We start from the raw sequence: 26544 nt of genomic DNA, 5'->3' as shown, positions 1-26544 counted from the left end.
AAAACTATAACTTGCTAAGTCACTGATACAGTAATAAAAGGGCTTCCTAGGTAGTGCTAATGATAAAGAATCTGCCTGCCAGTGCAGGGGACACGAGATGTGGGTTCAGTCCCTGCGTCAGGGAAGATCCCATGGACAGAGGAGCCTGGTGGACCATCTATGGGGTTGCAAAGAGTCGGGCATGACTGAGCAGAGGAGCACATAGAGCACATGGTATTAAAAAGTAAATCTGGTGCTGGGTGAAGTCTTAGCAACATTTTAGCCACATACTTATAAAAGAAATACATACTGCCTATGACCTATGACCTTACCTTGACTCCCTAGGTAGGGAGTGAAACAATTTTTTAAGTTAATAATTTAAAAGACAGGAAGACGTAAGAGAAGGGAAAAGAAAGATAGTAGAAAGAGAGGTTGTTCCATTCTTCCTCTAGTGGAATCTTTGCCTTGTATTTTCAGATGATTATGTTTCTATATATGTTTTAACTTCCAGAAAAGTTGCATGTAAATTTGTTGTCTTTATTAAGCTAGAGAAAGTTACTTTTTAAAAACACTCCGATAAAGCTTTTTTGTAAAAGCAAAACAAAAATCATTTTTAAGGATATTTTCCAAAATAAGCTACTCCTGGATGCCCATTGTCTTAAGTCAGGGATTGGCAAAATTTTTTTCTAAAAGGAGAGAGAATAAATAGTTTAGGGGTGTGGACCATACAGTAAACTACCCATCTCTGCTATAATAGAAAGTATGCATAGACAATAACATAAATGAATAAACTTGTATTCTTATAAAATTTTGATTTTTATTTTTCAACCATTTAAAATGTGAAAAGCATTCTTATTTTGTGAACTGTTTAGTAACAAGCAGTGGCCTGTACTTGTTCCATGGGCTATAGTTTGATGACCCCAATCTTAATGATCTCTGGCAGATTAGGACTTTATGAAAAGCAATTTTCCTTACTTAAACACAATGAGAATCAATTTTCTAATGTATTGTTTAGTTAACTGAGTTAATGCTTTCTTATTCATGTTTGGTGGGGGTGGCCAAGAGTTGGGAGATTAAATGTGCTTGAAGATTAAGAGGCTAGGAAATGTTTGATGGAGAGATGATTGAGCACACCTGAATTATAGTATCTGTAGCCTGCATGGAGACTTGTGTTAAAGGCATTAAGTATATCTAACACGTGGCAACTGCTTAATAAGCACCTAAATGGTGGAGTATCAGAATAGCCACTTACCATAGTTTCTGTTTAGTGCTTAATGTTCTCAGCAAGTAAGCAGCTTTCTGTGATGCTAAATTAAATTTAAAAATCATGGCTTCAGTTTTCCTGGCTTTCCACTAGAAACCTAACTGCAAAATGTCTTAATTATGCTAGGACCTGCTCTTGAACAGTATGTCAAGAATATGTCAGAGATGCAACTTCACCATTATGAAGCCAAATGTCTTATAGATCAGAAAGTGAAAGTTTTTTTTCCCACCATGAGTAGAGGATTAGTTGGATTGATCATGAAATGCATATGGCACTATGAAATTAAGTTCAGATAGTATCATTTTATTGTTTCAGTGTAAACAAATAATATTTAATTGCTTGCCGCATAATTTTTCTTCTCTTTCACTTTCTCCACTATGCCATCCATTTATTTACAATGGATTACATATAATGAAATTTTATTAGTTTATATACAGTTAAATATACAACATATAAACAAAACTATAATAGCATAGGAATAAAGAACACAAAATTGGAAACTGTTTTGTTAAGGTATTTGATAACAAATGCTTACTTTAGTACATATCCATAAATTTCTGTTGCATTTTTAATATTTATTTTTAACATGGGCCAACTTGGTTATAATTTATACCAAATGTGAGATACTATAAGATTTGCTCTGTGTGGATTATTTTGGACATATATTGTTGATGAGAATACTTTGTCCAAAAACTTTTGAAAGTCACTGAAAAAAATTTTGAAGCCCTTTTTATAAAAGTTGCATCCATGTATTTTTAGGATCTAAATTGCTCTTATAAATACAGACAAGGTGGGCAAATTATAGCCTGTCTGTCAGATCTGGCCCACTACCAGTTAGGCTGGAAAAAAAGTCAAAAGAGTAATATTTTGTTACACATGAAAATTATATAAGTTTTAGGTCTCAGTGTCTATAAATCAAGTTTCATTGAAGTACAGTCATGACCATTCATTTATGTATTAGCCATGGCTTCTTTCTGGCTATAATGGCAACATTGAGTAGTTGGAACAAAAACCATATGATCCATGGTTTAAAACGTTTACTGTCTGATGCTTTACAGAAAACAGCCCCTGATCTAGAAGGTGCTGTTCTAACTCCATTTTTAAAAGTTCTCAGTTATAAAACCTTTTTTTATATCATTGTAAAGTTTTGACATTGTATTCTTCCAGTAAGTTCTTATTTCAGAGATACATTAGACATACAGGAAAGCAGTATCTCAACTCCACCTTTTATTTCTGTAAAAGGCAGTCTAGAATTTTCATTCTAAATAAAAACAATGTAGTGAGATACGCCAGTTTTTCAAATACAGATACTGGCTTAGATCACCTCCTAAAAAATACTAGGGATTGCTCGGAGGAAAATACTAAAACATAGAGGAGTTTATACTGTAAATTTCACATGAATTTTACCATGATGTGTAATGAAATTTATTTCTTGCCACTATTGGCATTGAACTTTTGAGATAGACATGCTTCAAAATACCTGTAAGACTTTTCTTGGTTTTTAAAGTTCCTCTTTATTACATTAACTGTCAGTTAAACCACATTTATTTTTTTAATTGGACATACCAAATTTAAAGTTATTCTTTTGATAGTTTTGTTGTATTACTAGTTTCTAAATTAGAATTATATTGGATAAATTACATAGGAACCCAAAAGTTCAGTTTTCCTTTTTTGTGACTGTTTCTTATGCTATTTGGACATCTCTTCCATGCAAACCAAAACTTGCTACAACCGTTTATTGATGCTTAGTATCTCATCTGTATGATGTATTTTGTAAGTTGCAATAATAATCATTAACTAGTTTCCCCCATTCCACCCCCATTTTGCTAGAATTTTGTTTTTTAGTAGTTTTTTTATGTGGTCATCAAATTATCATAATGGAGCTTCTTTAAATATCACAAATCAGCATGAACAGATATTCAGTTTTTTTTTTCTTAATCTTTAATGTAGCCAATTTGTGTGTTCATTCTGATTGCAGACCTTGCTTGCATGTACAAGTTATTTAGTCGTGTGCCAAATGGTTTGAAAACGATGTGTGAGTGTATGAGTTCCTATTTAAGGGAACAAGGTAAAGCCCTTGTTTCTGAGGAAGGAGAAGGAAAGAATCCGGTAGACTATATCCAGGTAAGTAAATACAGAAGATTCTCTTTATCATAAAGTAATTATGTCATGCTAAAAAGATCACTTTTACAAAGTGATGTAGTATGTATTTTGACTGAATTGTTCCAGTGGTAGGTTAATATGTGTAATTATCGTAAATATTTCAGGAATTTTGGAAAGTACGTATGTTTATATCAGGGAGCCAAACTCAGCCACTTCTTTTTATGTATTAGCTTATCTGATGAAGACTTTATTTAAATAGTGTCAAGAATGAAAGTTTGTTCTTTGTATGCCTTAGTGTTTATATACCCTCATGTGTTAGAAAAAATAACTGTTTTAGTGACTTTTTGTTTCAAGATATTTTGCTTTCAAACAGAATTACGACTATATTATGCTCTCAAATTTTTCATGTTTTAGTATCAACAATAAGCTTTCTCTGTGTGTATTTTTAAAGCTGATTTTCTCAGGCTCACCCATTCAGTCAAGATAGAGGAAGGTAGGGAGAAACGGTGAAAAGGATCTTTGTTTCACCCTCAGTAGAGTAATACATAAATGGAAGATAGAATACTTCTCTCACCACTGATGTTTTTAATACAGGCTTTTAGATATAGGCTCGAAAATAACAACGTAGAATCTGTAAATTTAACACTGAGTGCACACATTTATTACTAGCGAAGTCAAAGATAAATGTGTAGTTACACATGTATTGTTTATAGAACATATATTAACATGTATCATAAATTTCTTTCTTCTTTTTTTATTTGGAAGGGCTTGTTGGATCTGAAGAGTAGGTTTGATCGCTTCCTCCAGGAATCGTTCAATAACGACAGGCTCTTTAAACAGACTATTGCGGGTGACTTTGAGTATTTTCTCAACCTCAACTCCAGGTCCCCTGAATACCTCTCATTATTTATTGATGATAAGCTGAAAAAGGGAGTCAAAGGGGTAAGTGTTAAAGCATTTGAAAGTACATTAAGTTTTATTTGTAGATGTAACATTAGGAAATGAAATATAAGGTTAGACAATTTTGTATATATAAAATTAAAGTCTTTTGCTGTGCTTGGGCTTCCTTGATGGCTCAGAAAGTAAAGAATCTGCCTCCAATGTGGAATACCCAGGCTCGATTCCTGGGTTGGGAAGATCCTCTGGAGAAGGTAATGGCAGTCTACTCCAGTGTTCTTGTATGGAGAATTCCATGGACAGAGGAACCTGGCAGGCTACAGTCCATGGTGTTGCAAAGAGTTGGACAGCACTGAGCGACTGACACTTAGACTTTTCACTTTTGCTATGCTTAAATGTGCACTGTGATATTTGAAAGGATTGTTTTAAGTGCTTGAAGTGGTCAGAAGTGCTTTGACATTTCACTTAATGTGTCGTTGGTGTCAGAAACAACCACACAGCCATAAACTTTTAGATTGTGAGGGTTATATATAAGTGATAATAAGAAACTAGAAAACAGCTATGCATTGCACATAGAATGTTGCTTACTCTTATCTGGTTCTGGAGGTTATCTATCCAGTAGTACTTGAGTGTCAAGAATTCGAAGACCTAGTCTAGAATAAGTATCAGAAAATACTTTGATAGCATATATGGCAGCTCAATTTCAAGTGTTTATAATATATCTGGGATCTTGGAAGTGCACTATAGCACAGAAAATCAAAATAAACAGATTGGGATTATGTGTAAATTGGTCTTGGTGACTTCATCTTGGGATTTGTGAGACATAAGGGCAAAACAGCAAGTAGGTAATAATAACAGAAACAAGAGGAATATTACCTTGGACACCGAATAGAAAAGACACATCTAAGTAGTCTTCCATAATTTTTAATATAAACTGAATACAACCTGCCACAGTATCATCTTGCCCTTGTTTAAAAGATTAGGGGCAAGAGGCCTTTTTACTTTGGGAAATATAACATATTGTTATGCTTCTGTTTGAACAATTTAGATTTTGAATGAGCTTATATAAAAATAACTGTCTTTTGGCCAATATGTTTTACAGTGCCAGGGCACTGTAAAATTCTCTTATGTGATTAAAATTTCATTTCAGCTATTCTCAGTCATCCTTGAATCCAGCCATGTATCATCCTCTCCCTTTCAGCGTTAGCCCACTGGGGAGTGGAGTGCCATTCCAACTTGTGATTCATGTCGCACTGGTTCAGAAAGGAAGAACCGAGCTGTAGGAAGTGGGCCATATTTTCTCACGTTAGATCTCTTTTCTGACATGGTCAGCCAGATATTTATGTTTGTTATTAATGTTGTTTTAAAACTGAACTGTGATGCTGTTTTTGTAGAATTAAAGCTGTGTAATTGTTAATTGTCTTCTAATTGATTTACAGCTAACAGAACAAGAAGTAGAAACAATATTGGATAAGGCAATGGTCCTTTTTAGGTTTATGCAAGAAAAAGATGTATTTGAACGTTATTATAAGCAACACTTGGCAAGGAGACTTCTTACAAATAAAAGTGTTTCTGATGACTCTGAAAAAAATATGATTTCTAAGTTAAAGGTAAGGTGTATTTAGGATGGAATGGAGTGCCCTTAACTAATGTTTATCACATAATTGAGCACCAACAAGTAATTGGGAAATAATTGATTTAAAATATTTGTTTCTAAAAAAAAAATAAAATATTTGTTTCTGTAAATGAACAAAGCTAGATTTTGAGGGACCTGTGGGGTTTTTTTGTTTTGTTTTTTAAAGAGAAAGTTGTATTGCAATTTGTTCAAGTTCTGGGACGTTCACAGTGTACTGAAATTTCTCTTGGTGAGGCAGATACATTTATGGTGATCTGGGGGAGGATCAGTACAAGGAAAGCAGTAAGTGGAATATGACATACACTTCTGTTTCACACAGTGTGATCCACAGGCCACCTGTACCCATATCACCTAATATGGGTGTTTCTTGTTAAAAACACAGAGTTCTGGGCCCTACCTTCAGTTGGCTTTATGAAAATCTCAGAGTCTGGAAATTTGCATTTTAAAATAAAATTCTTAGGTTATTAATCCCACTAAAGTTGGTGCCTACAGGCATAGAACAACTGTTATTAGAAAGATTTAGAAAGGATGACAGTAACATGGAAGAGGTTGTATTTTTCCTCATAACAGAATCCATCATCTGTTTGTGTATGTTTGTGTTTTTCTTCTAGACTGAATGTGGATGTCAATTCACATCAAAACTGGAAGGAATGTTTAGGGATATGAGCATCTCAAACACAACTATGGATGAGTTCAGGCAACATCTACAGGCTACTGGGGTGAGACTCTTCATTAATTTCTACTTATGTAAATGTTTTTTATATATAGTCTTTTGTAATAGGCATTTTCATCCATTTAGATAACTGAATTGCTGATGTCATTTCTTTAAATGTCATTAGAGACAACATATGTATTTGTGAGTGCTTTAAAAATTATTTCACCCATACAACCTGTTTTTCTAACTTTTCTATTCTTAAAATATATTCTCTTATTCTTAAGCAGCTTAGTTTATCCTCCCTACTTGAAGGAATGCACTGAATATTTACTAAATAGAGTTATGTTATAACCATTTACAGATTATGGAAACAATACCAGGCTTAGGCAAACTTCTTGTTGCATAATCGCTCAGTCATGTCTGACTCTTCGTGACCCTGTGGACTCTAGCCAGCCAGGCTTCTCTGTCCATGGGATTTTCTCAGGCAAGAATACTGGCTGCTAAGTCACTTAAGTTGTGTCCGACTCTGTGCGACCCCATAGACGGCAGCCCACCAGGCTCCCCCGTCCCTGGGATTCTCCAGGCAAGAACACTGGAGTGGGTTGCCATTTCCTTCTCCAATGCATAAAAGTAAAAAGTGAAAGTGAAGTCGCTCAGTCGTGTCCAACTCTTTGCGACCCCATGGACTGCAGCCCCCCAGGCTCCTCCGTCCTTGGGATTTTCCAGGCAAGAGTGCTGGAGGGGGGTGCCATTGCCTTCTCCAAAGAATACTAGGGTGGGTTGCTATTTCCTTCTCCTGGGGATCTTCCTGACCCAGAGACTGAACCTGCATCTCCTGCATTGGCAGGCGGATTCTTTATGCTGAGCCTCCGGGGAAGCTCCCTAAGGCAAGCTTATTGAGTTTTAATACTTTTTCTTTACCCTAGGATGGTACTGTCTTATAATTGTTACCTGAGCTTCTTGTACCTCATTATTCTTATTCATGTGAAAGATCAGGATAAATGGGCCTGACATCCTCAGGGTTGGTAAAGGGTGAGCTGAGAATAGCAATGCTGATGCTGGTGTGTTGTAAGTGTGCTTTTGTATTGTGATTGCCAGAAGTTCAGTGAGCTGCAACTTACAGTAAGACTTTGGAGGCCAGTGAAGTTTTTGAGAAGATTTCAGTAGGGTATGATGAAGTTGAGAATTTTCTCTTTTTTGTTAAACTGTTTTTCAACTCTGCATTCACCTTTAGGGTTTTTTTTTTTTTTTTTTTTGTTTAAGTGTCCAAGTACCTTTTCTATGATAGTTGAAGGTCTTTTGAATGAAAAATTGCCATCTTTATTTACTGTTGACCATTCTTTGGAGATCAGTTCTGGGTGTTCATTGAAAGGACTGATGTTGAAGCTGAAACTCCAATACTTTGGCCACCTGATGCAAAGAGCTGACTCATTTGAAAAGACCCTGATGCTGGGAAAGATTGAGGGCAGGAAGAGAAGGGGAAGACAGAGGATGAGATGGCTGGTGGCATCACTGACTCAATGGACATGGGTTTGGGTAGACTCCAGGAGTTAGTGATGGACAGGGAGGCCTCGCGTGCTGCAGTCCATGGGGTTGCAAAGAGTCTGACATGACTGAGCGACTGAACTAAACTGATTCTTTTGCACCGGGATCATTCAACACGATCATTTCATCAGATTCTGTTTTCTGTTTTCTTTCTGTGAAGTTTGTGCATTTTCTCTTCTTTCATTTTGACTGTTCAGATATATCCTGCACTTTATGGTGGAATATTTGTTTTATAATTGTTAACCCATTAAGTAGAGTACTTATCGAGATGCTCAGAGTTATATATCTGCTGATCTTGTTGCAGCTTCCACTTTGTAGAGCCATTATTTGCATACAATTCCTGGCTATTTTGTAATTGTTTATACACTAAGCATCTTAAGCTTTAAGTCTCCTAAACCTTTATTTTCATTAGAAAGGTTTGATGAAAAGTGACAGAGAAAAACAAATCTTGAACTTTCTGAAATCTTGGAACCCTTTTAAAACATCACCAATCCTCAGATATTTCTGTTACTATCTTAAAGGTTCCTGACTTGTTGAAATAGAATGACTCTTCTGTTTACTTTCAGAAGTCATATAACAAGTACTTTCTTAAAATTCTGAATACTTGTATACTTTATTTAGACAAGTCATATTTATTATGCTGAAATAAATTTAAGTATTTGTGCATTATTTCCTGTGTTTTACTTTTTTCATGGGGATAAGGACAGGAAAACCACCTTGCTGTCATATTTCTGTTCATTTATATCAACAAATTGTATCCAGACAGACTTCTCCAGTACCTTGTCTTTGTGTACTTGTCTCTGTCATGTAGTGTCTTTGAAAATAAGCGGAATGGCTTAAAAATAATACTACAATAGCTAGAAATACAAGGTCCAAACCATTAGAGCAATAGTTCTTGAGGTTCTTTCTCTCTTTAATTTAACAAATAACTCACTGTTTCTATGCCAGGCATTGTTCTAGGCACTGGGTATTCAGCAGAGAATAGACAAGAATCCCTACCTTGATGGAGCTTTCTTTCTAATCTGGGAGGCACGATGGTAAACAAGTAATTACAGAACACTTCAGCTGGTGATAGGAGATGTAGAGGAACACTGTAGCCAGGAAGAGTGGTCAGAGAAGGCCTCCTTTTAAAAAATGACATTTTGAAGAAAGACTTGGAAGATTAGGGAGCAAGATATCTGGGGATATGAGAAAAGAGATAAAAGACATTGTTATTTGGGTGCCCCTTCCCTGCTTGCAAATGTGTAAACAGTTCTCAGGCCTCTTCCATTCATCATGTAAGCATCTTTGCTGTGATCTTTCCTATGTGTCATCTAAGGTTTCTGGGTTCAATTCTTTAAAATGGAGTAACCCATTTAAGAGATAATTATGAAGAAATCTAAATGTGGAATACGTCTTGATATTTATAAACTTGTTTTTCTTTTTTAAAAATTTCACTGAATCATTCAGGATACATAAAAATGGAACAAGCTGTGAATCTTAATGATAAAGCTGAACAGTTGATTGTTGTTCAGCCGACTATTTGCGACCTCATGGAGTGTAGCATTCCAGGCTCCTCTGTCCTCCACTATCTCCTGGAATTTGCTTAAACTCATGTCCGTTGAGTTAGTGATGTTATCCACCATCTCATCTCTGTTGCCCCTTCTCCTTTTGCCCTTAATCTTTCCCAGCATCAGGGTCTTTTCCAATGAGTCAGCTGTTCACATCAGGTGGCCCAGAGTATTGGAGCTTTTCCCCTTTAATAATGTCTGTTGATGTGCTTTGTTACTGTTTTCTTACAAAATTATCTTGTTAAGGGATCTGTTTAAAGGGAAAAAATAACCTCATTGTGACAGTAATGCTAGCATGTATTTTATAGAGGTAGTCAAACATGCAGATAGTTACAGAGCACCGACTGTGTGGAACTGGGCCTAGCGTCCTATGCAGAGATTGGTAGAATGTGAGCTACGTGTGAAAACCTGAAAGTTTTGGTCAGTTTAGTTGAAATGTGATTGGGATGTTAGAAATATTTTGTTTCTGTGTTAAGATGGCAGGAGTACTTAAAAACTGAGATGAAAGGTATTATTCTAGAATTTTCTCTAAAATGATACTGATATGACCCCTTGGCATTTTATCTGGAAAAAATCTTAAAGGCCTCAAACTTTGTACATTTCAGTGACACCAGTAAGACTAAGCAAACATCTTAAGCAATAAAATTTGCCATAGTTAAAATTAGGAAAACATTGGATGAGTCTAACTTTTAAAAAGATGTGTTTTATTTGCTGGCTCTTGGACCTGGAGATAACTACTTTGATAACTCTGATAACTCTCACAGTGGCTCGGCAACAGATAGCACATCCTAGCTAACTTGGCGGGGGGACAATTTCTTCTTTTTGCCGCAGGTATCTTTAGGTGGTGTTGATCTCACAGTCCGGGTGCTCACAACAGGATACTGGCCCACTCAGTCAGCCACACCAAAGTGCAACATCCCACCAGCACCAAGACACGCTTTTGAGATATTCAGAAGGTAAATGTGGATCGAACTTTGTATGTCTAAGTACAAATTGTCCAGAATTGAGATGAAGCGGAGCAGTTAGTAGTGTCCCTGATTGAAGAGGAATATACTCCATTTTTTAATCTTATTTACCCTTTATGCTTTCAATATGTAAGGATGAATTGCATAATCTCTTTTCAGAGGAATACTAATACCCTTCTTCAGCATTAGTGCATAGTTAGGAGTATATTTTGTATTGATGTTTTCCACTAGGTGGGGGTGAATTGTTTTGGGGTTAATTATGGAGAAAGGTTGTCTTATGAACTGTGGTGGCTGAGCAGCAGCCAGGACAAATAAATATACAAGTAGAAAGTATTTAGTGTACTACTTTTATCACTTACTGTCTAGCTAAGTTTCTAAGGTCTGTCTTTTTCTGTCTCTTTTCCCCCACCCCTTAATTTATGGTTTCTTGTCTATAAAAAATTGGAACTGAACTTGATTCCTGAGATTGTTTTTTGCTTTTGAAGTCTCCCTTACATAAATGTTCGTTAAAGATTGGAAGTTTATAATTTCAAATAAATAAGTTGTGTAATTCTCAAAAACCTGGTTTGATTTGCCGAAGGTTTTACTTAGCCAAACACAGTGGTCGACAGCTCACACTCCAGCATCACATGGGTTCTGCAGATCTCAATGCCACCTTCTATGGACCAGTTAAAAAGGTAAATATTAATAGTTTGAGCATATTTTTATTTAATAACTTAGAACTGATTAGTGAGTTTTGTTGATTTGGGTAAATTATTTATTTCTCTTATTTCCCTGCCTGTTTCAAATATTTAGAAGAAGGAAACGTCAGCTTTGATTCTTTACTTCTATTCCTTCAGTTACTAACTTCCTTTGACATTATGAAGACTATGCCAGTAGCCTTCCTTATGGAATAAGTAATATAATTACATTATTTATGAGATTAGACTTGAGATAGTATTGCATAAGATAATAAAATGCAAATTGATTTGAGAGCATACAAAAACCATCAGTCCTTTTTCAGAATTCTCAGTCTCCTGTAATCCTTATTTCCAATAAGTTGAAATCAGGAAAGCTAACAAGATTTGTGAAATGTGCAAAGTGTTACCAAAGTGATTATTTAAAAATTAGCAACACAGTAGTAAATTGCCTTCATTTTTAAAAAAGTAACTTTTTTTTGGTATGTAAAATTGTGAGCTTTAATTTACTTTCATTGCTCGGTATAAATAAAATCACAGTCATTTGCCTTAAAATGGCAAAATAATAAAAAGCTTTTAAAAAAATCATTGAAGAAAAAAATACCCAAGTTGTTACCTAGGCAGCAAGTAAGTTTCATTAAACATTTTAATTAAAATCTTAACTTTTTTTATATGTCACTGTAACACCAAAGGTTTTTTTTTTAATATTGTTGAAAATGCCTATAGTTACAAAACTACATATTGTAGTTTTTTATATTTAATTGAAGTGGGAAATATTCCTTAGAATTCATTCAGTTGAATTAGGTTTAAGACTGTTACATGTTTAGTTGTAAGTGGGAAGGTCAAGGATATTAAAGAACTCACTCAGCTTTTAATTCTTGCTTGCTTGCTGCTTTTAAAGGAAAAGGTTTTTTCTTAAATAATCATGTTAGCTTCTGCAGTTTTATTAAACAGATAAGTAGGTTTTGAAAAGATAATTCATATGTTAATTATTGAGGACTAAATTTGTTCTTTTAAATCATAGAGCAGCAATAGGCTTTAAGGATGACAGATTCCCCCCTCTCCACCCTATGCTATTATTTAATCTCTTAAAATGATCAGATCATGCAAAAAGAAACCTAACCCTATTACTTTGGGTGGCAGTATAATGGCAGTGATACCTTAAAAGTCCAGTTTTATCCTTGTGTGTCCTATTACCATAAATTTTAGCTATAAATAAAAGGAATTATTGATTCATTACTTGTTCAGATACATTAGCGTGTTCATAATGGGAAAAAATGAGACAGTCCCAAATAAAGACTGTGTGTGTGTGTTTACACACACATATATACATATACACTTTTAAAATAACATTTCTTTTTTATGTAGGAATGAGTCCTGTCATTTTGTTAAGGCGGGTTTGGGCAATGCAGAGCTTATTTCACAAACATACTGATAAAGTTATCAGAAGATAATTACATTTTGGTTCTATTTTTATGTTTAAAAATTAAACAGGAAGATGGATCTGAAGTTGGCGTTGGAGGCGCACAAGTAACTGGCTCTAATACACGGAAGCATATATTGCAAGTCTCCACTTTCCAGATGACCATATTAATGCTCTTCAATAATAGAGAAAAATACACATTTGAGGTATGGGTTGGTTTGTGGATTTTACCTTATTGTGTTGTTACTTGAGTCTTTTAATTGTTTGAATAACCTAATGTAGAATTATTATTGAAAAGGATCTGAGTATAACCTTTCAGAATATAATCGGAGAAATATGTATAGCATAAAATTGGACCATGGAACCATGAAACTATGAATGTTATACACTTCTTGGGTCATGTTTCATTTGGATTTTTAAGTCAACTTTGTTGAAATAGTACGTTTTATATAGTAAAACATAACTCCATCTAAGTTCACAGTTTGATGAGTTTTAACAGATATATGCACCTCTGTAACAAACACTGAACTCAAGATACAGAATATTATTTTGTTGTTCAGTCACGAAGTTGTATCTAACTCTTTTGTGACCCTGTGTACTGTAGCCTGCCGGGCTCCTCTGTCCATGGAAATTTTCAGACAAGAGTACTGAAATGGTTTGCCCTTTGCTTCTCCAGGGCATATTCCTCACCCAGAGATGGAACCCACATTTCCTACATTGGCAGTTGGATTCTTTATCACCTAGCCACCAGGGACGCCCCCATAGAATATCTTCCCCAAATTTTTATACTCTGTTGCAGTCATTTCCCTCACAGTATCTCCAGACCCAGGCAGCCAGTTGTCTGCTTTATATCAATGTAAATTAGTTTTGGCTTTCTACAATTTCATATAATTGGAACCACATGATACATATCACTTTTGTCCAGCTTCTTTTACATAGTCTAGTATTTTTAAGATTAATCTATGTTGAGTGTATAGTTCAGTAGTTTATTTTTATTGCTGAGTGATAACTCTGCTACATGGATCTGTTATGGTTTCTTTATCCACTCACCTCTTGATAGGCATTTCGATTGTTGGGTTGAATTTAGATCGTAGTGAATAGAGCTGTATGTTAAAATTTTTTTTGCACTTTGCATTACTGTGCTTTGCAAATCCAATTTTTAAAAATAATTATTTTTTTAATTGAGTATAGTTGCTTTACAGTGTTGTATTGTTTCTGCAGCATAGCATGAATCAGCTGTATGTATACAAAAATCCTCTACCCCTTGATTAAGCCTCTCTCCCACCCCCAACCCACCCTTCTAGGTCATCACAGACCACTGAGCACCAGGCTGCATCCTGGAGTGATTTTACTTTTTCCATTTCTACCAGCAGTGTAGGAGAGTTCTGCTTGCCCCACATATTCTCCAAAATCTAATATTCTCAGTCTTTTAAATTTTAGCCATTTTAGCTGGTGTGCAATTATACCTATTTGTTGTGGATTTAATTTCTTACCTTGATTGCTAATGGTGATGACCATTTTTTTGTTAATTCATGTGCCACTTAATGTGTCTTGTTTGATGAGTTCTTTGTTCATATAACTTTATTGGGTTGTTTAAAAATTCTTTTATAAGGTTTGGATAGCGATCCTTTGTCACCTCTATGTACTATGAATATTTTCTCACAGTCTGTTATTTGCCCTTTTATTTTCTTAATTTTACTAAGAGCAGAACTTTTTAATATTGACAAAGTCCTGTAGCCACTGTTTTATGGTTTGTACTTCTGATAGTCTAAGAAATTATTGGCTGTTGCGTGGTTTCGAAGATTTTCTTCTACATTTTCTTCTAAGTGATTTATAGTTTTAGCTTTTTACATTTAGATGTATGATCAATTTCAAGTTAATTTTTTTGGTATGGTTATAGGTAGGATTAAGAATTATTTCCTCTGCCCACATATATTCACTTGTTCATTCAACATCATTTGTCAAAAGCACTAACTATTCTTTTCTCATTGAATTACCTTAGCCCCTTTATTTAGAAAAAATAAAATCAGTTGACCATATGTATGTATTTTTACACACTCTGATCTCTGTTTCATTAGTTTCTGTCTTTCCTTTTGGTAATTTTACACTATCTTGATAGTGTCAACTTTCTTCTTTTAGAGTAACTATAAAAATATACTTCTTATTACTTTTTTCTCCCATTAAGTCATGATTTGATTGAATTATATTCAGTTAGTCTTTTCCCATATGTTTAATGAGTAGGTTGGAGTTGAAATGAGGATCATGTGATATTTTTAAATTAAGTTTAAATGAAAGATAATGAATATTTTAAAAGCTGTAGAGTTACTGCCATTTTTATACTTAATTGAAAATGAATTTTCAGATACAGGTGAACATTGGAAGTTTTAAATTTGAAATGCAGAGCAATTAAATTCTAGGCCTATTTTAATACTCATCTTCATATTCCCTTTATGTGATGATAATATAGTTGAGAGATGACTATTTTTATGTGATAATGCTTCAGAGAAATATTTTGAAACCTTAGTGTTTTAAGTCAGTGGCTAAGCCAAGAGATTTTGCTCTTGTAAATTTCCAGGTGTGTATTACTTCGGGAATAACTTTAATTTCCAAACACAAAATTATATGTGATTGAATCCTACGAATATTGATTTCAAGTAAGTATTGAGTACCTTACCCAAACATTGTAAAGCTTTTCAGGCAGGTAGAACTGAATTATCTATAACAGCTTGGATGTTTTAGTCTGGAGCTATCATGGATAATATATTTTAAACAAATAAGCTACTTAATAAATACTAGATTTGGTTTTCAGAGTCCTACTTTATAAAGAGCTGGTAAAAATAATAGGATAAACAAAATCATGAATGCATTTTCCTAAACCATTATTGGAATTGCTAGTAATTTTAGTGGTTCAAGCTTTTCTCCTTCCCTGTCTGGTTGGGATCGTTGAGGCTAACAAAAAGTGATTTAGGTAGAAGAAAAAATTAAGTAGAAAATTGCTCTAATATTTTAAATTTTAGCTGTGTCAAACCAGAATCTTGAGCATAAGTGGCATATGTAAAATGCCATTCCTGTGGCTCCAAAACCTCTGCTTGCATCTCGAACCAGGCAATGGTGAAGAGGCTCATGACACACATTCCCACTGTGTGCTTAGAGTCTGCTGCATAAGTTTTATTAGACAGCTATTTTGCAAAAATCTTCACATTTTAGAAAAGATAGTTAAAAGTATTTAATAATTATTAAAGGAAGCTGATCTCTTCCAATATTCTTTATGAGTTCAGTAAAATAGAGTATTTTTGATTTAATGCTACATAACAAATCGCAGCTTCATGTTGTAAAACAGCTACTAACAATTTATTACCTTTTGTGGTTTCTTTGGGTTGGGGATTCAGGAGCGGCTTGATTGACTTGTGGCTTGGAATCTTTAATGAGGTTATGTAAAGATGTCAGCTGGGGCTTCAGTCATCTAATGTTGTCAGGATTGGAAAATACTGTTGGTATGCACCTTTTTCCACATGACTGGAAAGTTTGTTTTGGCTGTTAACCAAACTTAGGGGATGTTAGATTCTCTCCATGTGGGCTTTATCAGACATGGCTGTTTGATTGTCCTTGTATCCTGGTGGCTACCGTATCCTAGAGTGAGTGATCCGAGAGACCCAGGCAGAACCTGCAGTGCCTTTGTGATCCAGCCTTGAAAATCACATATTGTCACTTCCTTATTTTGTTGGTCACTAACATCACCCCGGTAAAGTGAGGGGACCACACAAGATTAAAACGTACCAAGGTCACTGTGGGCCATCTTGAGAACTGCCTTCAAAAGGTAGCATTTATTATAGTGTCACATTTAATCCATAGTAGTCAGGCTGCAGAGACTTTTTCCTCTTTTTATATATTTTTTGGAATGTAGTCCATATTGTGATGTAGAACAGTTAAAATACCAAAATATATATTTAATGGTAGTCTGTACGTTAGATTTTAGTAACTAGCATTTAATTTTTGAAAGATGTATGGATATTAATACATGTTTTTCTGAATGTTCTTTATTAATACTTTTTAAAAATTACTGAGAATGAGACTAAAAGCTAATTATTGACAGTAGCAGAATTAATGTCAGACAGAATTTGCATAGACAATCATTAAACACCAGTGGTATTTCACCGAGAAATTATATCATTATTATGACATAACAACACATAAAGGAAAATGATTGGAAGTACAAGGAGAAATAGGTTAACTCCATTGTTACAGAAAGCCCTCACATATGTACTGACTATACAATAAAAAAGAAGGATATTAAAGATCTGAATTAACACAGCAAATTAAAATTGAAAGTTATACTGGGAACTTTGAACCAGAAAACAAAATACACAAATTGTTTTTGAGAAATACCTTAGGCTATATAACCTTATTACTAAAACTGAACTAGGAAAAACAAAAAAAGATAAGGAAGCTATAGGTTATTCAAAATAAATATACAAATCTTAAATAAAATATTATTAGCAGGTTATATTCAGCAGTGTATTGAAATAATAATCCACCCTGTCCAAGTGGGGTTTCTTCCTGGAATACAGAGAAGGAGTTTGTCAACAGAGAGCTATTGAGATTTTATAATAATAATACAATTAACTGAGCAGACATCAGTTCAAGGAGAAAAATCAATGATGTCTATGGATGTACGCAAAGCATATGAGAAAAGTCAGTCCTGATTTCTTATTTCCAGATGGGGCACTCTTAGCCACCTAAGAATAGAAAAAGTACCTTAGTGGCATAAAGGTGTACCTAATGAGAGATATAATAAGGAAGCAGTAATTAGTAGTGAAATATTAGACACCTTCCCCTTAAGGTTAGGAACAGTTTATACCTGCCTTTACTCCTACTGTCCAGCCTTGTTCTGCAGGTCCTAATGAACACACTAAAAAAGAAAAAGGAATGAAATTTACAAATATCAAGAGTTGACAAAGTTTATAAGACAGTATAATTGTCAAGTATAATAACTAAGAAATTATTTTTTGAGGAGAATTTGGGGTTGAAAAATCTTTCTATAAATCAGACTTACTGTTAGTAAGTCCCTTCTCTCTGCATCAGAATTAATTGGAAGATAACATGAGGAAAGGGATATTAATAATGATAATCTTTGTGGGAATCATTCTAAACACAAAGTACAAGACTTAAACCAAAAAGGCAATAAGAGAAAAGAATACGGAAGGGTAAATGTACCTGAATGATATGTGTTATAAAGGAATTTGGTTTTTTTTTTGTTTTTTTAAGTCACCTATAAATTCAGTGTCTCAATCCAAACCTGTAGATTTATTTTCTATGAAATTTGACAACTGATCCCAAAATTCGTCTGGTCAAGAGAATGCAGAAGAATAGGCAAGGAGGGGCAGGGGTTTGGAGATGGGAAAGCCCAGTGAGAGGGAAAGGAATATGTCTTAATACCCAAACATAACTCGAAGTTAAAATTGTTTTCAACATGTGTGAACAAATAACTCATTTGAACAAAACAGAGTCCAGAAACAGAGTAGTATATACAGAAGTGTTTGGCATGTGATAAATTTGCCATTTCTAATAAATGGAATTGAAATAATTGCTAATTCATTTGTGAGAATGGAAAGAGAGTAGTTCCATATGTCATATCAAATGCAAAATCATAATCAAATTCCACTGATCTATTGAGATAATGGAGATTTGAGACTGCCCAGTTTATTGATGGAGCATGAATTTCTACCTAAAAAGGCATTTCTGGTTCTTTGACTCTGGTTAAACAATAATATAGGTAAATAGCCACTTTTAGCATGTACATGATAATTAAAATTAACATTGTTTATTAAGAGCACATATTTAATTTGCTAGGATTGACTTTGATGTGTCTAAAGTTTGTAGACATACTGAAATCATTGGAAGCTAAGGGATGTGCATCATCATCACTAAAACTGACATGTCTCTCAGTCCTCACCTACCTGTAGTCCTCTGAAAAAGCCTAAAACTATTCCTCAGGATCTTGTGAAAGGACAACGACTTGCTCCAGATCGGTTACACAGTCTAAATAACACCGTCTTTATGCCCATTCTTCCTGTGCTCCATTTGAGGGAAAAAAACAGCCTTATACAGTGAATCAAAATGATACATTCCAATGTGAAGACCTGAGCCATGCAGTACCTGTTGATGTATATCATATACATGTACAATTCTCTTACTGTCCCATTGACATAAAAAAGTATACAACGAATTTACTGCTTTTCATGTTTAATATAAATTATCAAGTATTTAAATTTTTTTTCATTTAGTTATACAGGCAGTAAATATGGTCAACTTGGATTGTAAATTTTTGATAGTATACTTTGGTTATTTCTAGGAAAAAGTTGCTAAGCAAAGAGTAGTATGGATAAACTTGGGAGGAAGATTGGAGACTATTTCTAAAGTTAGCATTAGTATGTTGGTTAACACTTTATTTTTACCTAAATACTAAAGTAGGCCCCTACTAATCTCTGTTGGATGACATTCTTAGACTGGGCTTTATATCCCTGCGGGGAAAAAGCATAGCTTTTCGATGTTCAGTGACTTGAACCACCTTTTTCTCTAGTGTTTTCAAATAAGTGAGATTTTAGTGAAGTGTCATAATAGAAAGATTTTTGTTGTGAATTATTTCTTAAATGGAATTACCTGTCTTAACTATTGCCTGGTCAATTTTACTTACTAATTAACTGTTTTAATCTTTCACACTGTTTATCTGGCCTGTTAAACTCTGTTAATCTGGTGAAATTTCAGGAAATTCAACAGGAGACAGATATCCCTGAACGAGAACTTGTTAGAGCCCTGCAATCCCTCGCCTGTGGTAAACCAACACAGCGGGTCCTCACCAAGGAGCCCAAGTCAAAGGAGATAGAAAATGGTCACATATTTACAGTTAATGATCAGTTCACGTCCAAACTACACAGAGTCAAGATTCAAACAGGTATCTGAAATTATCTTTTTCTCTTAAAAATTACATACATATTTTTTCTTAGAAGTTCTTAATGTTGGATTTCTATTTTTTAAAAAGTAATGTTTTTCTCTGTGCTGCATGATACATAGACTTACAAGATAAAGTGACTTTTATCATTGTATGTTCCTGTCAAAATACAGTTGAATCCAAGTTCAGTAAGCATTTGAAAAAGTAATTCATAGTGTGAACAAGTATTGTTTTCATATGGTTTCAGCAAGTGAAATACAATTTTATGAATGTTTTCTTATAAAAAAATTGTTTTTAACTGGTTAACAAATAGTGAAGTCTGTTTTTAAAACTGATCTACAAATTTTTCAAAATTGTGAGTTATCTATTTAAAATTTAATCTTTAGATGCAGCTATTTATATTCTGATAAATATTTGTTAAATTTCAAAACTTTAAAAACCCATATGATTTCTCTAACTTAAAAACAGAGATAACCCTGTTGTGAACAGTTTTTGGTTCAGCTTTTTTTAGGATGACCGTAAATGTCCTATCTATTGTATATTTAACAGTGTAAGGTGTATATTTTCTATGTATTTAAGAAGGCAAAAAGGCACTTCACCTTTGCTGAATATTTAAAACCCTTAGTGTAGCTTGCTACCTGGTTTTTAGATTAGCTTCCCAGTGATAATTTGTCTAATACATGTAATATATCTGTAATAAAACCATATTTTAAAATAAGTTAAGCGTTTAAAATGACTTCAATTTTCTGATTTTTATATATTAATAATAAAAGTCTTAAAATTTTTTTAATATTAAGTATACAGTTGATTGCCAGAATACACTGATTTAAAAACTTTGTATATACACTTTAGTTTTTCTTTTTGACTCTAAATGTGGTATCTCTTTACAGCCATGACTACTTTGTTTATTCATTGGAAACCATATCATTGATCCCTATCTTTGGGACACAGATGTATGTTAAAAAAATAGAACAGTGCTAAAGGATGGTTGTGGAATAAAATATCTTTTTCACTAGTGTAAGACATAAGACTGCAGTTTTGGGCAGAGATAGGTTTTGGATTTCAGAAATTACTTGTATCTCAGATTTGGAGGATGTGTGGTGATACAGATCTGAATTACCGAGCCTCAGACTGTTTAATCCTAAATAAATGTCTTTGTAATTCAGGATTCTATCATGCCCAGCTAATATATAGTATTATGATTATTTTAAAAAGTTTTCTTCATAGATTTTTAATTTTTGGTGTTAAGTATATAGTATGAAATACAGTTAAATGTGGTGGAAAATTTGACTAGATGACCTTTTTTACAATTCTTTTCAACTATCAAATTCCGTAAAGAAAAATGTGTTTTATTTTTGAAATGGTACTTAGATTATCTTGGCTCTTACTGATTTTTGTGGAAGTTAAAATTTTCTCTCTGATGCTAAGTATATTTCTCCTGATACATCTAGATACTTACATACCCACTTACGCAGCAAATATCCTTGTTATGCTTCTCTTAAACACAAAATATTATGCCAGGGTCTGGCAATGACCTCCATCCTCACATTTTAAAAAACATAATCCACAGTCTTGGAATATATTTATTTAGGTGACCAAATTTAGATGAACTAAGTGAGTTGTTAAAAAATTTTTTCCCTCCACCGTTTTATCTATTTTCACATCAGCAGAAAAAGTGAAAAATGCTGTAATAGATACTCAATTAAATTTTGCCACATTTGTTTAAGCACCTTTATTTCTACCTTCCCATTCTCCCTCTCCCTTCATATATGTTTATAGTTCCTGCAGCATTTGGACTTAATTTGCAAACATCATAACATAATTTGCAAACGTCATAGCACTTATCCCTTAAATACTTGAGAATATACTTATCTCAGAATTAAGATTTTACCACAAAATTGTTGTACTATATCAGACCTAGAAATTAATTATTGATTAGAAATTCCAAACATCTATATGCATTACCCATATTTGCATGTCCACGGTTGTCTAATTTTCATGATCTTATTTTTTGGGTCCAGGATTCACTCAAGAGCTCCACATTACAGTGATTTTAATGTTTCTTTAGTTCTATTTAAACCAGTGTCTCTATCTTTCTTTTTCCCCTTATGGTATGGAATTATTGAAGAAAAGTACTTTTCTCCTTTAGTTGAGCATTTTAATCTAATTTTATTCTTTTTCTTGTTAGCGTGTGGATAACTTGGGAGAAGACCCTGAAAGTAGAATTCTTAACCAAGGAATTCTAATTAGAAGTAACTGAATGGGCACACCAGAATGATCTTCTGAATTGTAGTCTGCTGTCTTATGGGTGTGCCCAGGCCTAAGTCAGCAATATTTTATGTGGTTCTTCGTAATATTTCAGTTTTTACTCCAGAAACTTCACATCTGTCTACTATTGGTAACCAAATAAACTGCATCAGTTACCGCTTTGTTTCTCTTCTACTTCAATTAGAGCAAATTATAAGAGAAAGAACTTTTATACTTAATTCTTGAGAAGTTGGCTTGAAGACTGGGGAATAACAGAGTAAGACAAGACTACTCCGCAGGAGTGGAATGTAGTTTACATTGTTGTTCAGTTGCTCAGTCAGGTCTGACTCTGTGACCCCACGGACTGCAGCATGCCAGGCTTCCCTGTTTTTCACTATCTCCTGGAGTTTGCCCAAACTCATGTCCATTGAGTCAGTGATGCCATCCAACCATTTCACCCTCTGTCGCCCCCTTCTCCTCCTGCCCTCAGTCTTTCCTAGCATCAGGGTCTTTTCCAGTGAGTCGGATCATCACATCAGGCGGCCAGAGTATTGGAGCTTCAGGTTCAGCATCAGTCCTTCCAATAAAAATATTCAGGGTTGATTCCTTTAGGATTGACTGGTTTGATCTCCTTGCATTCCAAGGGACTCAAGAGTCTTCTCCAACACCACAGTTAAAGCATCAATTCTTCGGTACTCAGCCTTTTTTATTGTCCAGCTCTCATATCTGTGTGATCACTTGGAAGAACCATAGCTTTGACTGTACGGATTTTTGTAGGCAAAGAATGTCTCTGCTTTTTAATGTGCTGTCTAGATATGTCATTACTTTTATTCCAAGGAGCAAGTGTCTTTTAATTTCATGTCTGTGGTCACCCTCCCCAGTGATTTTGGAGCCAAATTAATGATATTGTGACATTTAGGAATTACTAAGATAAATGACAAGAAATTGTTGAATAATTGATGAGGTGTCCAAATGGAGTTTTGTTAAGAGACATTCTAGTGATACTTTAAAATTTTTTTATTTAGCTAGCTAAATCTTGACAATACATGCTCTTTTGTCCTCTTAAAGTCCCCACGTTTCTCCCATTTGAGGTGGTTTTGGTGAGGCTTAACTTGAAGTCATATTGGTAAGATACTACTTAACCTCTGGAAGTCACAAGCAGTGAAAATTCTTTACTGATAATTTTACTGCTAACTATATGTGGCTTCCATTTTTCTTCTAGGAAAGGAATCATTCTAGTCAATAAAAATAAAATTGGTTTTATTATCTCTATAAAATTAAGCTCCTAATATTTAAAAAGAAAAATCCAGAATTAAATTTAATCAGTAAACTTTGAATTAGGTACTTTTTGTATATTTATTTGAATAGAAGTATGTGTGTAGTGTATATTCAGAGGTTGAAATTGATTTTTTTAGGTTAAGGTTGCTTATAAATAATTTTTCATTGTGTGAAATTTGCATGATAATCACATGGTAAATGTCTTTATTTCTCTTTTAGTTGCTGCCAAGCAAGGTGAATCCGACCCAGAAAGGAAAGAAACAAGGCAGAAAGTAGACGACGACAGAAAACATGAGATAGAAGCTGCTATAGTGCGGATAATGAAATCTAGGAAGAAGATGCAGCACAATGTGTTAGTAGCAGAGGTGAGGACTCTTCCAGACAGCACTGATGTAGAAAAGGCAAAATTACTTTAACAGCTTAAATTTAGGAAAGTACTGTTGTATTTTAAAATACAATCTTCAAATTTTAAAACTGTAGTCAATTCACACAGTATTAAACATCTGGCACTTTCTTGATAGTTAAACATAGCTGAGCATCAAATTATGTGCACACCTTAAAAACAAACATGCTTGTAGTAAAGATGTAAGATCTATGTGAAGCCATTGAAATAGTGAGGAAAGAGGTGATTAGGGTTGAATAAAGTATTGGGTGAAGATAGAGAACCGAATGAAGACAAATGGGAAGAGAAATTGACAACATGGGAAATGAAAAAAAGGAGTGGAGGTGACTCTTAGGCCCCTAGCTTGATTGGCTAGATAGAGGTTGGTTTCTTTAACTGAAAAGGGGGTGGGTATGTACTGCTGTGTTCCACAGGTCAGTTAAAATCTTTTTTATAAGTTGACTTTATTACGTTGACAAAGGAAGAGAATTACGGGTGAGTGGTCAGTTAGTAATTTCGAAAATCATTTAAAAACCAAATCAAGTAAACATTTAATATGTGTTGGCAATTAGGTGACTGATTAGTTTTCCCATTTTCATTGGACATTCATTTGGTGGCAGTGCCTTGAGAAGTAAATGGAGCTAAAACCACCAAGTGAGTGGCTTGTCCTTTGGGATGCTGTCTTGTGGGAAAGGGCACGAAGAATAACATCTAGAGGATTATGTGTTGAGATGAGGGCATCTGAACATTTTTTTTTCAAATGGGAACACGGAACACCTTGTGTTGCATTTATAGTCTAAGGATAAAGAAAGGATGCTTAAAAACAAAAGGAAAGAACAGGGATGAGGGATAATTGATGTACTAAAGTCTAGAAAAAGAAAGACAAGAGAATTGTGTAGAGAACGCACAGGCAGTCAATGTATTAATGAATGCTACTGAATACCTCTTCCTGAAACCCAGGGCAGGAGGCAGGGGTGGTTCTAATGAAAGGTGGATACATGCTTGGATAAACAGGTTAAGTGCAATGTGGTGGGAGTTAGAGGAGTTTCAAATGAAAATGACTTCTTTTCTTATGTAAAACAGGATGTGAGTTTATGGTGCTTGGAAACTTGCTATAATTGAATACTATAAATTTGTGTTATCAGTCTGTACCAGAGATTGGCAACCTTTTTTAAATGACCAGTTGTAGCATGAAAGCACCCGTAGATAACAAATGAGGGTGGCTGTTCCAGGAAAAATTTACAACAGGCAGTGGGCTGTATTTGCCTGTAGGGTGCAATTTGTTGACTCCGGGTCTACACAAAAGGTATAAAAACTACAACTTAGTAAAGGACTGAATAGTGGCTTTTGGAGTGTTCTAGAATGGGTGCTTATGGAATAGAACCAAAGGAATCAGGGAGTTGAAGGTACAGTTGCGAGTGCAGCTACAGTGATCTTACATGAAAGAAGGAGGTAAGATCAGAAGGATTTAGATTATCATCTCTTCTGGTTCTGTTTGCTACTTACAACTTATCATTTTTCCTCTCTGGCTTATTTTCCACTTTTGTAAAATGAGACAGCCAACTTTGCAGGGTTAAGAGTATCAAATAAATGTATATAAAATTGACATATATATAGAGCGTATACTCAGGTTGCAGCTACTGTGCTGGAGTTACCGTTTGATTATTACTGATGTAACAAGACCTGGAATCCTGACAGCTGTTGAAGAAAAGAGTACTAACAGTAGCACTTAACTGTGGGACAGTGCATTATTCTGCATCACATCGATTAACTCATTTAATATACACAACAACTTCATGAGGTTAATAATTTCCCAACAGAGCTAGTGAGAGAGCTGGAATTTGAATCTCTGAATTAGGATAGTAACTTAGAAGGCATTAGATTATAGCTTCAAAGTGGATAAACTATAAGGTGGTATAAATTGATGTGAATATATTCCAATTCATCTACTAATCCATTTGAGCATTCACATCCTCATATGAGGAGATATGTTCTAGCCAGCCACACAGGATGTTTTCAATAGTATCATTTTTAATTTTCATAATCATATTACTGAAGTTTGATCTGAGTCTTAAAATGGTGCAATTTCTTTTCAAAGATAATTGTGTGTTTATATGGAAATATTTTTTGTTTCCGATTTTCTGGTAGAAATTAGTTTATTTTTTAACCTTCTCTTTTAGGTAACTCAGCAGTTGAAGGCTCGATTCTTACCAAGTCCAGTTGTTATTAAAAAGCGTATTGAAGGACTTATTGAGAGAGAATATTTGGCACGAACACCTGAGGATCGCAAAGTATACACATATGTAGCATAAAATGCGTTCAGAAACTTGATTTATTATTGGACTGTACTCTTCGCATGGACTGGGAAGTTCTTTTAAATCATTAAATATTAAGACGACCATCTCTTCTATTAAATTACAGTACATGTTCTAGACCATTCAGATCAAGCCTTTACTCCCTTTGAGAGTTTTCAACATCAGTTGATTGAGCTTCAGGCTTTACAACGTTTATCCCTGTAGAGATCATCTTTACAGTTCCTCGGGAAAATGTGAATGTGCTGAGTTTTGTTTTCAATACTGTATGAAAACAGGAAAAAATAAAACAAAATTTAGAAAATACAGCTCATTAAAATAAAATTGTTGGATTTCATTTCCCCAGGTCTTCAGTGTTCATATAATTGTGTTTTTGTAGTGTTGCTTAGCACTTTGCACATTGTATAAGTTGGGTAACAATAATGGTAAAAGCAGTGACACGATTCCCAGTTATCTCGCTCTGCTTAAGGCATTTCTTTAGCGCGTCTTGTTTAATTTAAAGGTTTGATTATATACAGAGACCCAAGCATAAAATTTGAGCATGCTTTATTCTACCACTTGAACTTACTAATCTAATAGCCTTATGACCAGGAACCTTTGTTTTGGGCTCAGTACACACCCTGATTTGACTTTTTCCCTACTGTAATTTGAGATGTCCCAAATTCTTAACAATGATTAGGTT

General features: G+C 34.4%; 1 protein-coding gene across 3 annotated transcripts in view; it reads left to right on the top strand.

Annotated features, from left to right (window-relative positions):
• CUL3 (cullin 3) overlaps positions 1 to 26203 on the top strand; it is a 108912-nt gene extending 82709 nt beyond the window's left edge. For all 3 annotated transcript variants that reach the window (XM_006049513.3, XM_006049511.3, XM_044937892.1), the window contains 10 exons: positions 3222 to 3367; positions 4112 to 4288; positions 5683 to 5853; positions 6491 to 6598; positions 10461 to 10585; positions 11175 to 11271; positions 12766 to 12900; positions 19460 to 19646; positions 23388 to 23533; positions 25731 to 26203. In XM_006049513.3, the coding sequence (XP_006049575.1) occupies positions 3222 to 3367; positions 4112 to 4288; positions 5683 to 5853; positions 6491 to 6598; positions 10461 to 10585; positions 11175 to 11271; positions 12766 to 12900; positions 19460 to 19646; positions 23388 to 23533; positions 25731 to 25862 (1424 nt within the window). In that variant the 3' untranslated portion in view covers positions 25863 to 26203. The remainder of the gene's footprint in view (positions 1 to 3221; positions 3368 to 4111; positions 4289 to 5682; positions 5854 to 6490; positions 6599 to 10460; positions 10586 to 11174; positions 11272 to 12765; positions 12901 to 19459; positions 19647 to 23387; positions 23534 to 25730) is intronic.
• Positions 26204 to 26544: the final 341 nt, after the last annotated feature.

This window comes from Bubalus bubalis, chromosome 2 (genome assembly GCF_019923935.1).
Source record: "Bubalus bubalis isolate 160015118507 breed Murrah chromosome 2, NDDB_SH_1, whole genome shotgun sequence".
Classification (NCBI taxonomy): Eukaryota; Metazoa; Chordata; class Mammalia; order Artiodactyla; family Bovidae; genus Bubalus; species Bubalus bubalis.
This window is presented reverse-complemented; position numbering and strand designations above follow the sequence as displayed.